Source organism: Marmota marmota, unplaced genomic scaffold (genome assembly GCF_001458135.2).
Source record: "Marmota marmota marmota unplaced genomic scaffold, marMar, whole genome shotgun sequence".
Classification (NCBI taxonomy): Eukaryota; Metazoa; Chordata; class Mammalia; order Rodentia; family Sciuridae; genus Marmota; species Marmota marmota.
In genome coordinates, this window is record NW_025999925.1 from 14,026,143 (window position 1) to 14,040,777 (window position 14,635).

A 14,635-nucleotide genomic window follows, 5' to 3' on the forward strand; every position below is an offset into this window, starting at 1 on the left:
TCCTTTCCCTTTCTTCTCCTCTGCTTTCACCTACTATTCATTTATGACCACTGCATCTGATGGGAAAGCATAATATATAAATATTTCCACGATAAAAATTGTTAGTTTATCTGAACTCTACTTCCTAAATAAATGCCATTGTTTTCCCCTGTCAGTTCTTAATATGTTTTAAGTACTCTGGTATAAAACAAAAAATATGGTTGTTTAATCATTTCCTGATGGTGGCTCTGAGTATATGGTTGACTTGACTGTTCACTTGATGTAAATAGGAAATTAGAATCTCTGGCTCACTTCTTTTGACCTGTGAACCTATGTTAGAAACATTCTTCTTTTTCTAAAATAATGTAAGATCATTTATTCTATTAATATATCCAAGTTACATGCTTTGAAAGAAACTTGTGAATAGATGACCCTTGGTAACAGGATTTAGTTGTATTTTAAAAGATTTAGATATTTTGTGAAACCAATTATATTATTTTTATTTTAACAGCATTGGGGATATCATAGATCATTATAGAAAAGAACAGATTGTTGAAGGATATTATCTTAAGGAACCGGTTCCAATGCAGGTCAGTGTTATTTTTCTTTTTTCATTAATTAGCATTGTATTTTAAAATGCATTTTGGTGATATGTTATGCAAACATTCATTCAATTAAAACTAAACAATATTTAGTTTACTGCGATTCTTTCAAAAAATGAATCCTAAGAGAATTTCTTAGTTTTTATCTGTTGATTCTAGATAATTAGGAAGTCCTTGGTGGCTTTTTGAGAATAGAAATGTGATGGGGACAGAAGCCAAGAAGCATGGGGTTAAGGAGTGAGTTATTAGAGGCAAAAGTGGAGGTAGCATGGATGAATCACAACCAGAAATATCTAGGTAAGCTCAGTAGGAAAGGAAATGAAACACACATGCACACACACAATGATAGAAGAGGACTAGTGCCCAGAGGGGTTTCAGTTTTTTATTTCTTTGACTATAGTATTATCGCCAGAGAGTTTGAGTATGTCTGTATACTCTTCGTAAACTAAGACTATGGTAAAGAGGAAAGTGATAGTGATGGGCGGGGGGTGCGGATATGTAGTGGCAGTACCTGTTGTACAAGGCCCAAGAGAAGGTATGAGCAAGTAAAATCCAAAACTAAAGAGGAGTGATTAGCCTCAAATTAGCCTGTTAAATCTTTGTTGCTCAATTCACAGGGCGATTAACCTCTACTTTTAACTCATACTTTCAGAAATATGATAGGGAAAAGGTTAGAAAAAAGTGCTTTACAGAGTAATTTAAGAATTTCCAGTGTGTAAAAAAGAGGTATTGATAACTCAGAGATTAAAAAGGATTATGTAAGAGGTTTGGGTATACAGCTAAATTGTTCATTAATTTGGAATGTCTCCGATTTTCCAGTTTTTGTCTACTACCAGCAAGTTAATTTCAGATGGTTGTTATCTACAACTTGTTGTAGTTAGTGAGAAATCATTATTTTGAAGCTGAGCATAAATTCAAGAATCATCATAATCTTATCACATTTTAATACATTTTCCCATGTTTTTCTAGTAGAATATAAGGTCATGATAATGATTTTTCCCCCTTTGAATTGTTTTTCCTTATTCCTCAAATAGTACTTGACACCATTAAATAATTCATAAGTGTTAGTTGAATGAATGACTATGTTCTCTAGAATGAAGCAACCACTTTTTTCTACCTGTAACTAAATTTTTTTATTATTATTTTTTAACTAAGTGTTTTAAATCTATTTGTACTCCTTCCTATCTTCATGTCAGTCTCTATCTAAATGCTGCTAGTTTAAAATCAATCTTAAGTTTCACTTCCTTCTTGAAAACTTTCTATTAACTAGTCAACACAGATGCACCACTTTTTTTGGTAGTTCTGGTTGAGCTTGGCTGCTTGCTCTAATTTTATGTAAAACAGACTTAAAAAAAAAAAACCATACAGTATGGTATATGCTTTCTAGAAACACTGCTAAGGCCTTTTATTAGGGGTCAGAAGTGCCTTTGTCTTCAGATGACAGATTCTACCATACAGAATTGTATGAATAGAATTAAGAATATTGAAATGTAACAGATTCTAACATACATCTGTTACATTTCAGTATTCTTAATTCTAATTCATATTGACTGGTTGAGTTAGTGATTTTAAATTTCTTTCATAAGTCTATAAATTATATCTGTCCACACATTAAATAATAAAAATTTCCATCCTAAATTTTTGCTTGTAGTTTTCTAACATTTTATAGTTAGAAAAATAAGTAGTATGTGGCATCTAACACTTTTAATAAATGTTGCAAGGTTGTTTTAAGAATTACTTGAAATAAAGTACCTCACTCTTATTTGTCTTGTTTTATAACTGAATAAGCTTCAAATTGCTGCCCTTTGCAGAATGTCTATAAGTATAGAATACCTAAAAAATAACTTATTGCTTATTATAAAGCAATTTGATTGCTATATGGGCACTATTATATACTATTTGTAGTCTATTATTTTGGTCCTGAAGTAAAAATAGGTTACAACAGAAGTTGGGGAATTAAATACTCACTTAGACTTTTAGTAGGATTCTCACTATTAGAGAACATAAAGGCAGTAATATTCTTTTGCTGATGAACAAACTGATTAGTAAAATCAGCTCACTTATCCTAATGTAACTCTGCATTCCCAGACTCAAGCTAAGATGGTGGAATGGAAACAGCAGAGTTCTGAACTAATGCTTCTTGAGACAGGCTCTAGAAAAAAAGAGTGAGCCTTTTGAGATAACACACTTCACAATAAAAGTAACTAACATTATTGAGCACCATATTCTAAGCACAGGTTTTTATACATGTTAATTCTTTTAATTATTTCACAATTTGTTGAGGTTTACACTGTGACTATTTTACAAGTAGAGAAACTTAGACCAAAGAGGTTAAGTTAATTACTTAAGGCATTAAAGTCATCTTGACTCCTCTCTTTCTTTTCTGTACTTTGTATCCGACCTGTCAGGAGTTTCCTGCTAACTGTGCTTCAAAATATATCTAGAATGTGAACAACACCAGAAACTGACTTCATCCCACTGTGTCTACCTTTGTCCCCTTATACCACACAAAAGACCGAGGGATCATTTAAAATGTGAGTTAGATCATGTCACTCCACTGCTTAACACTTGCAGATGTTCTACATTTCAGTTAAGAGTTAAAGCCAAAGTGGCATACAGGGCTCTACAGTGGTGTTTCATTAGTTCTCTTACACTCATCTCCTTCTACTATCCTTGTCTGTCACTCTTTTACATACATACTTGCTTCAAGTGCTATTTGCTTTTTAAATGTCATACTTTTTCCTTTCTTAGGATATTGTCACTAGTTTTTCACTCTGCCCAAAATTATTTTCTTTCAGAAATCCAATTGCTTAACTCTTGTCTTTCAAGTTTTTGCTAAAAAATTAGCTTCACAATGAGAGTTATTTAGATACCTAGATGTGTCACTGCAGCTTACTCTATCTTGTAAAGCATTTATCATCTTTCCCTGGTTAGAATATAAGTTCCATGAAGATAGACATTTTTGATTTGTTTACTGTTGTATCTCAAAAACTAGAACAGAGCTAAGCACAGTGGCAAATGCCTATAATTCCCTGGCTGAGGCAGGAGGATCGCAAATTTGTCAGCCTTTGAAATTTAGTGAGTCCGTGTCTCAAAAGATAAAAGGACTGGAAAATATCTCAGTAGTAAAGCACCCCAGGTTCAGTCCCAGTACCACAAAACAAACAAATAGATGAGCAAAAAAAAAAAAAAAACTAGAAAAGGCACAATCAACAAACATTTATTGTATTGAATTATTAAATGGAGTTTTCCTAGCCATTAAGTGACAAAGGCAAGATTTGTTATTGAAGTCTGGCTTCAGGAGCGTGCCATATCTCTATGCAAAGACTTGTTTCAGTGGCTGTCAGACTCTCACTAATCAGACTATCTTCTGTGCTTTGGGAGATATATGTCAGATTTGTGATCTGCCTCTCTAGAATTATGTAGCGAGTGGGCTGAGATAAGGAACACATAGAGAAACCTTCCCTTCGATCTTCCACTGGTTTTTCTAGAGCTTGGAAAGCAAAGTTGTGTTCTTCCCCATAGTGTCTTATATTTTATTAGAATGTTTTAGCATTTGTAGGGTTAAAATAACACAACTTACCTTAATTTAATTTTTAAGACATAAACAGATTATCTTGAAATCAGGTATTTAGACACAAATATTAATGTAGTATGTCTTAATGACAAATATGACCTATTCTACAGCTAAAACAGTCTTATCACCACTGAAATAAAGATTGATAAGTATAAATTTGTATTACCAGGAAGTGGTCATCATGATTTACCGTTCTGTTCTTTGTAACCTCTTAAATTTTTATATTCATAAGTATCTTTACACATAATTTATACAGGTAAGAATAAAGAAATAATATCAAAACAATTTGTTTCCTACCTCCACACGTTTTTTTAAAATTAGTACATTATAGTTATACATGATTGGGGGTTCATTTTGACATTCATAAATGCATTAGCATAATTTGCTTCATTGCTATGTGCATGTACAAATATATCACAATGAATTCCAATTCTATGTAAAGTACAATATACCAATTAAAAAATGAATTGATAGAAGGAAGACCAGTAGAGTAGAGGAAGGGGTCCAAGGGGTGGGAGGAGGGAAAGAAAGCGGGTAGTACTGGCAATTGAAATGGACCAAAACAACTTTTTTAGAAAATGTGATTAAAAACTGAAGTTTAGCAATTTTTTTTGTTCTGTATTTCCTTGTTTCTATAGGTTTACATTCCTGAAATAGACAAGTCTTTTGAATGCAGCTAATTGCTCTTTAGCTCCTTTCTGTGTACTTGAAACATATCTCACTTTTTAAAAAAATTTTTTTTTGTAGATGGACAGAATGCCTTTATTTTGTTTATTTTTATGTGATGTTAAGGTTTAAATCCAGTGGTAGGCAAGCACTCGGCCACTGAGCTATAGTCCCAGCCTGAAACATACCCATTTTATATTGGTAATTCTAGATTTCTACTAAGTCCTGCTTATAATTACCATGACTCTTGAACTTTTACCATAAAAATGCAATACTGGTAGCAGATTTTAAATACATTGCTACTGGGTTCTCCTAGCTTATGGTTCTTTCTTGTACTTGTATCATCAAATGTAATACTTTTTAAATTTTTTTAAAAATTCTGATTTGTTATATATGACAGCAGAATGCATTACAATTATATAACACATATAGAGCACAATTTTTCAAGTCTCTGGTTGTATACAAAGTATATTCACACCATTCTTGTCTTCATATATATACTTAGGGTAATGATTTTCATCTCATTCCACCATTGTTTCTATACCCCTTGCCCCCTTCCTTCTCCTCCCTCTCCTTTGCCCTTTCTAGAGTTCATCTAATTTTCCCATGCTCCTCCTCCTAACCCCACTATGAATCAGCCTCCTTATATCAGAGAAAACATCTGGCATTTGGTTTTTGGGATTAGCTAACTTCACTTAGCATTATTTTCTCCAACTCCATCCATTTACCTGCAAATGCCATGATTTTATTCTCTTTTATTGCTCAGTAATATTCCTTTGTGTATATATACCACATTTTCTTTATCCATTCATCTACTGAAGGGCATCTAGGTTGGTTCTATAGTTTAGCTATTTGTGAATTGTGTTGCAATAAACATTGATGTGGCTGTGTCCCTGCAGTATGCTATTTTTAAATCCTTTGGGTAGAGACCGAAGAGAGGGACAGCTGGGTCAAATGGTGGTTCCATTCCCAGTTTTCTGAGGGGCCTCCATACTGCTTTCCATATTGGCTGCAGCATTTTGCAGTCCCACCAGCAATGTATGAGTGTGCCTTTTCCCCCACATTCCTTGCCAACACTTATTGTTGTCTGTATTCTTAATAGTTGCTGTTCTGACTGGAGTGAGATGAAATCTTAAGAGTAGTTTTGATTTGCCAAATACAGTACTTTTGAAAACATTAAAGGCTCATAATTTTGTTGGAGAGTATAGTCTTCTTTGTTCCATAAGTGTAAGATAATTGTAGTGTTTAGGTTTATAAATACCAAATTAGATTGACTATTCCAGTAAATTAAATTTCGACATCAGCTGTTTTCCTTCAATAACCTTTTTTTTTATGCAAAGTGCCTTCCATATTTTTCTACTTAAAATTTATGTTAAAAATCTGTGCACAAAAATTTCATTTCTCATTTTGTTTAGCAAAACAGGATAATCTGGGTTATCCCAAAATATAGTGTGATAATGTCTTTTCTATTAAATTGCTAACTAGATGATAACATTGTATTTCCTTTTTCCCCTTAGAAATAACATGGCTCACTCATTGGTTTTTTTAAGTTTCAGAAAAGTGATTAAGTATATTATCATGTGAGGACTCATAGTCGTAAGATTTTGATCATTAAAATCAATTTGCCATCACAGTAGAGTCCAGTGTGGACCTGTTTCTTTAAATTCATCATGTTATTTTGATAAATGGTAAACATTTAATCTGTCAATTTTTTCTCTTTATCAGTGAAGATAATTAAGAGTTATGAATTTTTAACTTTCTTCCATGAAAGCTAATAAAAAGACAACAAAGGTGGCCTTTTATCTTTTTTCAAGAGATGCTGCAATATTTGGCAACATAGTAAAGAAATAAAAGAATGATGCAATAGAGCTGATTATTTTAGTATTGCATCATTTCCTAAGCCAGAGGTTGGTAGAGTATTTCTGTGAAGGGCCAGATAGTAAATATTTTAGGTTTTGTGGACATTCAATCTGTCACAACTGCTAAACTGCATTTGTAGTTGAAAGCAACCACATATAATATGTGAAAGAATGAGCACAGCTGTGTTCCAGTAAAACTTTATGTACAAAAACAGGTGGTGGGCTGGATTTAGCATGCATGCTACAATTGGCCACCTCTGCTCTAGGTAATTCATGCTTCTATTTTCTTACTATTTTAGTATATTTTTTAGCATACTTGGGAATAACTGTTGAGTAATAATGAAATAAAGGATGATGAAACAATAGAATGTCTCAAAATGTGGGACAAAGAAGATTATGAAAATCCCAGAATGCATCTTAGATTTATAAAAGGATTGAATGGACTCACAAAGTCTCTTAAGACTAAAATTTATAAAATACCATTTCTTGCAAATATAAGAACTGGTTGAAAAAGGAATCAAAACACTAAAATTGAGTTAACAGGACCCCAATCAATAGTAAAATTGAAGATTGATTTATTCTGGGAAGATCTTGATTGAAAGCACTCTTTTCTTTACATTCTAACTTAATTCTTGGCGTTATTTGGACATTTTAGTGATTAATATCAGCTGTGCTATAATGTGATACATGCATTCCTATGTATCAGCTATGCTATAATGTAATATATGCAAAATCAAGCAATAAAAACCACAGGGCTTGTGGGGAAGGAAAGTGAAGTTAGAAGTCTAACACTTCTCACTTCATCAGTGACACATCAAAAGACAGGGTTCCTAATAAAAATGTGGCATAACTTTATACATTCTAAATGATTAAGAAATATATAAATATTATAATAAATATAACACTTTCACTTGATAAAAACTTGAAGTTTATGTGTGGAAGTGGGGTGTTGAAACATGAGAAAATTGTGAAGTGGTAGAATGAGAATTATCTGAAGTGTAACACCAGGCGTGGATAGATAGATGGGTGAGACAGACATATCACACAGTAGTGAACTATGTGAACTGTTAGGTATTTGAGATGGGGGGTGTGTTTTGTTCAGGTGTTTAAAGTTCAGCTGGGTTCAGTTTTCTATGTTCACTTAATTTTTTTTTTTTACTTGTACATAAGCAAACAATAATTTGCTTTATGTTTCAGATTGGCTACTAATTTACCAGTTATGTAGGACAAATTAATATTTATAAAACATAATTTGCTATAAAATAACAAATTGAAAATAGTGTTTGAAGTGGCTTATTTGTCTTCCATGAGATATGTTCTTAGGAAATGGTATGGAAAATTTCTGGGAAAGTTGTCCATGTTTTTGAGAAATAATAAGGAAATCTTTCTGAGAATATCTTTGGAAAATAAAGAATCTTATCTGTTAGGTACATCTGGATTTTAGTATTAAAACCCTTTCTCTGGTTTTTAATTGTTGATTTGGTATATTTTTTCCTTATTTAGATTAAGAATTCATGAAATAATTTAAATATTTTTAAACTCAGGATCAAGAACAAGTACTCAATGATACAGTGGATGGCAAGGAAATCTATAATACAATACGTCGCAAAACAAAGGATGCCTTTTATAAAAATATTGTTAAGAAAGGTTATCTTCTGAAAAAGGGTAAGTGAACTTTTAGAATAAAGATCCAGTTTAACATTTTACTATTAATCCATTTGATAGAGAGATTGCAAATATCATACATAAAACTTAATTGTAATTTAGTAAGTTGACATCCTTTAAGCCCAAGTATATGTATATTGTCCATATTTCCAACTAGGGATTTAGAAAACAGCCTATGTATTTCCAAGAATGTTCTTAAATTCTCAGGTAGTTCCAAGTGTTTCTTTGCTCCCTGTCTCCATGACTTTTTTTTTTTTTTGTAAACAGAGAGAAACTGCTTGCACACTCATGGTATTGGGGTTTTTATTTTTGACATTGGGATGATTTGAGGAAATTGAGTTGTGTTTTATTGGAAGAATTCTTTCCTTAAGATTAGAATAAAGTATTATGCCCAAATAAGAATTTTGAACATTTTATCACAGTGAAATCTCTGAAGATACAGTTAAAATATCTTTGTCATTTGTTCTTTGATTCATTAAAATAAGCAGTATAACAGAAGGCACTTTTAAAAAGAAGTTACAGTGGGCTGGAGTTTTGGCTCAGTGGTAGAGTGCTTGCCTAGAATGCATGAGGCACTGGGTTTATCCTCAGCACCACATAAAAATAAATAAATAAAGGTACCGTGTTCATCTACAACTAAAAAAGTATTTTAAAAACAAAAAGAAGTCTCAGAAATTTTCTCATTCAAGGATTGGTGTAGGGGCTGGAGTTTTAGCTCAGTGGTAGAGCACTTACCTAGTATTTGTGAGACACTGGGTTTGATCATCAGCAGTGCATTAAAAATAAATAGATAAAATAAAGGTGTTGTGGCCCCCTCCCTCCAAAAAGGATTGGTGTATTATTTAAGTTTTATAATAAAAATTGAAATGTGTTTAATAATCATCAGCTTTTTATTATGTGATTTTACAATTCATGCTTGGCTAAAGGAAAACAATTATTTTTTAACAGGCAAAGGAAAACGTTGGAAAAATTTATATTTTATCTTAGAGGGCAGTGATGCCCAACTTATTTATTTTGAAAGTGAAAAACGAGCTACAAAACCAAAAGGATTAATAGATCTCAGTGTTTGTTCTGTGTATGTTGTTCATGATAGTCTCTTTGGCAGGTAAGACTGGTTCTCTATTTTGCTTTTGTAATTATTTTAATAAAATAATAGGTATATTCACATCATTTTAAAGCATAACAAAAATGCTTTTCAGAACATAAAATCATCTAAAAAATTTAGATTTACTTGTAATTTTGTTTTCCTTGTTTATTTTAGACTAACTTGTATTTAAAATTCTACTCCATTATATTAGGCAGAAATCTTTTCTTTTTAAAGCATTAAATCAAGTTTATTTACCCATGTTAAATATAGAAATCATCAAAAGATAATTAGAAAATAATTTATTATCATCAAAAATAGTTAATAAAATATTTTTTTAAAAAATTATTTTATTAATCTTTTGACATTTGTAGTAGTACTTAATCCATCTATAACCTGTTTTCTCTCTGCCTCTTTTAATAATCCTTTGAATGACTTAATTTGGGTCTTTTCACCTATTCTCTAATTTTATCACATTCTCTTTTAACTCAGTGCATCTGATTATGCTAGGTATACTCAATTCTGCTTTTATCTGTAGGCATTTCCCCAAGGAACTCGATTTAAAAAAAAAAAAAAAAGCTAAATTGTTTCAGTACAAAAAGAATTTCAGATTTGAATTTTCTTACATTGATTTCAACATTTTTGATTTTAAATCAAATATGAAATTATAAGCTAAATACCAAGCATTACAAGACAAATCCATCTTGTAATTATATTTAGATTTTTGCTTAAGATTAATGGCTTTACCTTTCACCATAAGCTTTATGAATACTTCGTGCTAGAGTCTTTGTAGAGGTGCTCATCACTTTTATTACTTATTGAAGTATTTTGTAAGTTCTAGCTGCCTGCAGTGGTCTCAGACTATGAATAGACTATGATAGCAGGCAGGCCATAGTATGGGATTTGGTTTTGCCTTTTTGCTGCCCTGGTCTTGGTGGACTATGGGCTCTGGATGTGACCCATTTTGTAGGAGCTGTAGACTGTCCTATCTATCCCTTCCCTAGCCTTAGGAAGCACAACATGGAGAGAGTCATTACATGGGGGAAGAAGTGTAAGTTGTTGCTTTGGAGTCTGGCTGACAGAACCCATTGTGTCTGACCATAGTGACTGTGGACAAGACATCAGGGGCCCACCCTGGTCCCAAGCTGAGGGCTTTAGACAACAGGACTGTATTCAGTTTTTTACCACACATCTTCTTCCTTCCATGCTGAACAATATACTAACTTGAATTTGTAACAAACTTGGGCTTGGGGCACCATCTAGTGTTGAAAATAGTGGCATTGACTGCAGGGTCAGAAAACATAGTAAACAGCTTACCTAGACTTTCTGGAAGGACAGACACAAATTAAAACCATATTGTAAAGACTGGAGTAAATTTCTAATCCTTCAATGTGAGATACTGTCAAATATTAAAAAGCATCCATTGAAAGGGAACCAGGACCTAATCTAGTAGAGAAAAAATGTGCCAGAAATCAACCACATAGCAACTAGCATGTTAACTTTATGACACAAAATTCAAAAGAGTTGTTTTAAGAAACTCAAATGAAATTTAGGAAAGCACAGTAACAGTTTAGTAATTTGCCAGTTTTTTTTGCAGGAATGGGATGAGATGGGGGGATGGTGGTGCTGGGGATTAAACCCAGCACCTTCTATTCCTGAGCTGTACATACTCAAACTTAGAGAAGTTTAATAGGCAGATTGTAGTCATTTTTAAGAATCAGACTGATATCCTATAGTTGAAAATACAATAAATTAAATGGAAGATGCAACAGAAGACATCAATAGGAGAAATGATCAAACAGAAGAAAGCAGCAGTGAGCTCTAAAGCTATTTAAAAAATATAGTCAGAGAAGAAAAAAAGAGAAATGAAGAAAGCTTACAGAAACTATGGGACAGTATTAAAAGAACAAGGATTTGGGTTATTGAGGTTCAAGAGGGACTTGATTGCAAAGAGAGAATAACAGAGAACTTCACAAACTTAGAGAAGTACACAAATACAAGGAAAAGGAAGGTCAGAGGTCATCAATCTTAAATTCATTAACTCTTATCCCAAGACATTCTAACCAAACTCTAATGAGAGGATTCTGAAAGCAAGAGAAAAGGAATAAATTATGCATAATGATGTATCAATTTATCTGAAAATTAATTTGTCAGCAGAAATCAAGGTGGAATGGGAAGAGAGATTTAAATAAAAAACTGCCAACCAGAATATTGTACCCAGCAAAGCTGTCCTTCTGAAATGAGAGATAGACATTCCCAAATGAAAGCTAATAATTTATCAGCACTAGACTAGTCCTATAGGAAATACTAAAGGGAGTTCTTCAAACTGAAAAGAGATGCTGAATAAGAATAAAATATCAGAAGGTATAAAACTTACTGGTAGGATTAATTATACTGAGAAATTCAGAACATGCTAATATGGTAAAAATGGCACATAAATCGTGATGTCTTTAATCAAGACTAAAAAACAAAACAATTATAAATAATAACTACCTTAGTATGTCCAGAGATAGACAATATGAAAAGATGTGAAATGGGACATCAAAAATTCAAAATCTGAGGAGGATAAAGAGCAAGAGTAGATTTTTTATTACTATTTTTAATCTATGCATTTGTTTTCCTAACTTTACAAAGTTAGGTGATTGTCAATTAAAAAGTTTGTTATAATCAAAAGATATTTTATTGTAAGCCTCCTAGTAATCAAGTAAAAACCTATAATAGACACATGAAAACTAAGAACCAAAAAAAGGCTGGGGTTGTGGCTCAGTGGTAGAGCACTTGCTTCACATGTGTGAGGCACTGGGTTCAGTTCTCACACCGCATATAAATAAATGAATAAAATAAAGGTCCATCAACAACTAAAAACAAACAAACAAACAAAAACGCTACTAGACAACATCACTTACCCACAGAAGAAGACTATTAAAGGGAGAAAGAAAGTCAATATGCTTATACCAATTTTAATATTACACAGTGAATACATGTATTGAGACAGTCACATGGTATTCCATAAAAATATACAATTTTTGTGTCAATTAGAAAAAATATCATATGGAATCTTGGCCTTTACATGTGGTTGGTTGTCTTCTTTTCTTTAGTTTTGCTCTGCCTTTCCTTATTATGTTGCATTTTCTTCAAAACCAATTTCCTACAGTATAGGCAAACATTCATTTCCTTAATTGTTGAAAATATTGGGAATACAGGCACCTCAGAACCATTCTTAGGATTGCAGATGAATGAGATTACCCCGATGAATGAGGCTTTTTGGTGGAATTGATCTATGAATAATAAGGCTGCTATATTTACTATATATGTGTAGGTAAAGTAGATGTTGGGGATCCAGCAACAGTATTCAATATCAACTAGTGCAGTTTATCAATAACTGTATTAGTGCTAAGTAAGGATGAGATGTTAGGAGGCAACTGTACTGAGATAAGTAGTCTGTCTCTTCTAAGTCTGGGGGATTAGTTCTACCACCGTGAACACCAAAATCCACAGATGCTCAAGTCCCTTATATAAAATGGCAAAGTAGGACTCAGGATATTGCTTATTGGTATAGTACTTGGCTTAGCATGCATGATATTCTGCGTTTGATAACCAGCACTGCAAAAAATCTCATGAAACCCCCAAACAAAAAGGTATTGTATTTGCATAGAACCTACATAAATCCTACTATGCATTTGAAATTATTTCTAGGTTACTTGTAATTCCTAATACAATGTCAGTGATATGTAAATAGTTGTCAAACTGTCATTTAAGGAGTAATGAGAAGGAAAAGTGTGTACTTATTCAGTACAATTAGTACAGACGTATTTAGAAGAAGTAATTTTGGATCTGTGTTTGGTTGAATCTGTGGGTTTGGATCCCATGGATATGGAAGGCCAGCTATAATAGGAAGTAGGTGGTTCTTGAGCTGAGATGGATATAAATTCTTTGGAATAGTTAAGCAGAGCTTCTCAACCAGTGTGCTATGGATCATTAAGGTACCTTTTGAGATACTGGTAATTTTACAATGTTATTATAATTAAAATAGTAAAAATTTTTACATTTCAAATTAACACTTAAATTATATGGCTCCCTCTATAATCTATTAAATCATTATTTTATTAGAGCAAAAGAACTGGTGTATAGCATTTGCAGACAGAAAACTCTTTATAGTGACTATACTTCATTATTTCTGTCTTTCTCATTAAATCACTGATGTTCTAAATATTATTTAATTTGCCTGTTTTGGTCAGTCATTAATGATATTTTCTTTTCATGTTGATGCATAAATTAGTTTGCTTTTACATTTAGTTTATTAATACAATTTAATTTTTTCATTATTGTAAAATATTTATGAGTTCTTGAAAAGAATATAATTTAGATATTTTTTCATTGTTACTTTTACAATTTTTTTCCCTTTCTTTTTGTACCAGAGATTGAATCAGAGGTGCATGAGCCTCTGAGTCACATCCCCAGCATTTTTTATTTTTTACATTGAGACAGGGTCTTACTAAGTTGCTTAGGGCTTCCCTGAATTGCTGAGGCTGGCTTTGAACTTGAGATCCTCCTACCTTAGCCTCTTGAGCCGCTGGGATTACAGGCATGCACCACCAAGCCCAGCTACAATTGGCTTTAATGTACAGATACTTTTGAAACCACTATAAAAGACAATTTGGTGATAATACTAAAAAAGTCATTAGTTTCACAGGATAAAATAGTAGCCTATTTAAAAGTAATTCAACCCACTTACTAGGCTACTTATAAGAAATATTCTAAACTTTGATTTCTAAACCCAGTAAATCTTTTTCTTCTCAACCTGAAATTTTATTTGTATTTTCATTTCTAAATAAGTCAGTGATGCCAAGTGCATTATAATAGCACAATGCCACTAAATATCTATTTCTTGTGGGAGGACAAAAGTTGAAATGTAAACTTCAAATGAAAAACAGTTTGTTTCCCCCACCCTACCCCTCTTCTTTTCTCAGATATATTCCTATGGTATCATGTTAAACTTGTGAAGCTTGTTATGAGATCATGCAATTAATAGCTAAAGCTGAAGCAATAATGCTTCACACGGAGCTGGAGAATTACTTGTTTTACCAGTCTTCATGGAAACTGCCAATTCTGTTTGTGGTCATCACTTTCAAATAGTAGTAGATACTACTCAGTATTTTCAGTAAAAAAATTTCAATTTTTGTGAATTGAAAATTAAGTTGTA

At 32.5% G+C, this 14,635-nt stretch overlaps 1 protein-coding gene across 4 annotated transcripts in view; it reads left to right on the forward strand.

The window, feature by feature from the left end:
* The window catches only part of Rasa1 (RAS p21 protein activator 1), a 109,874-nt gene that overhangs the window by 60,995 nt on the left and 34,244 nt on the right, over positions 1-14,635 (forward strand). For all 4 annotated transcript variants that reach the window (XM_015497873.2, XM_048800251.1, XM_015497872.2 and 1 more), the window contains 3 exons: positions 491-569; positions 8,228-8,348; positions 9,297-9,453. In XM_015497873.2, the coding sequence (XP_015353359.1) occupies positions 491-569; positions 8,228-8,348; positions 9,297-9,453 (357 nt within the window). The remainder of the gene's footprint in view (positions 1-490; positions 570-8,227; positions 8,349-9,296; positions 9,454-14,635) is intronic.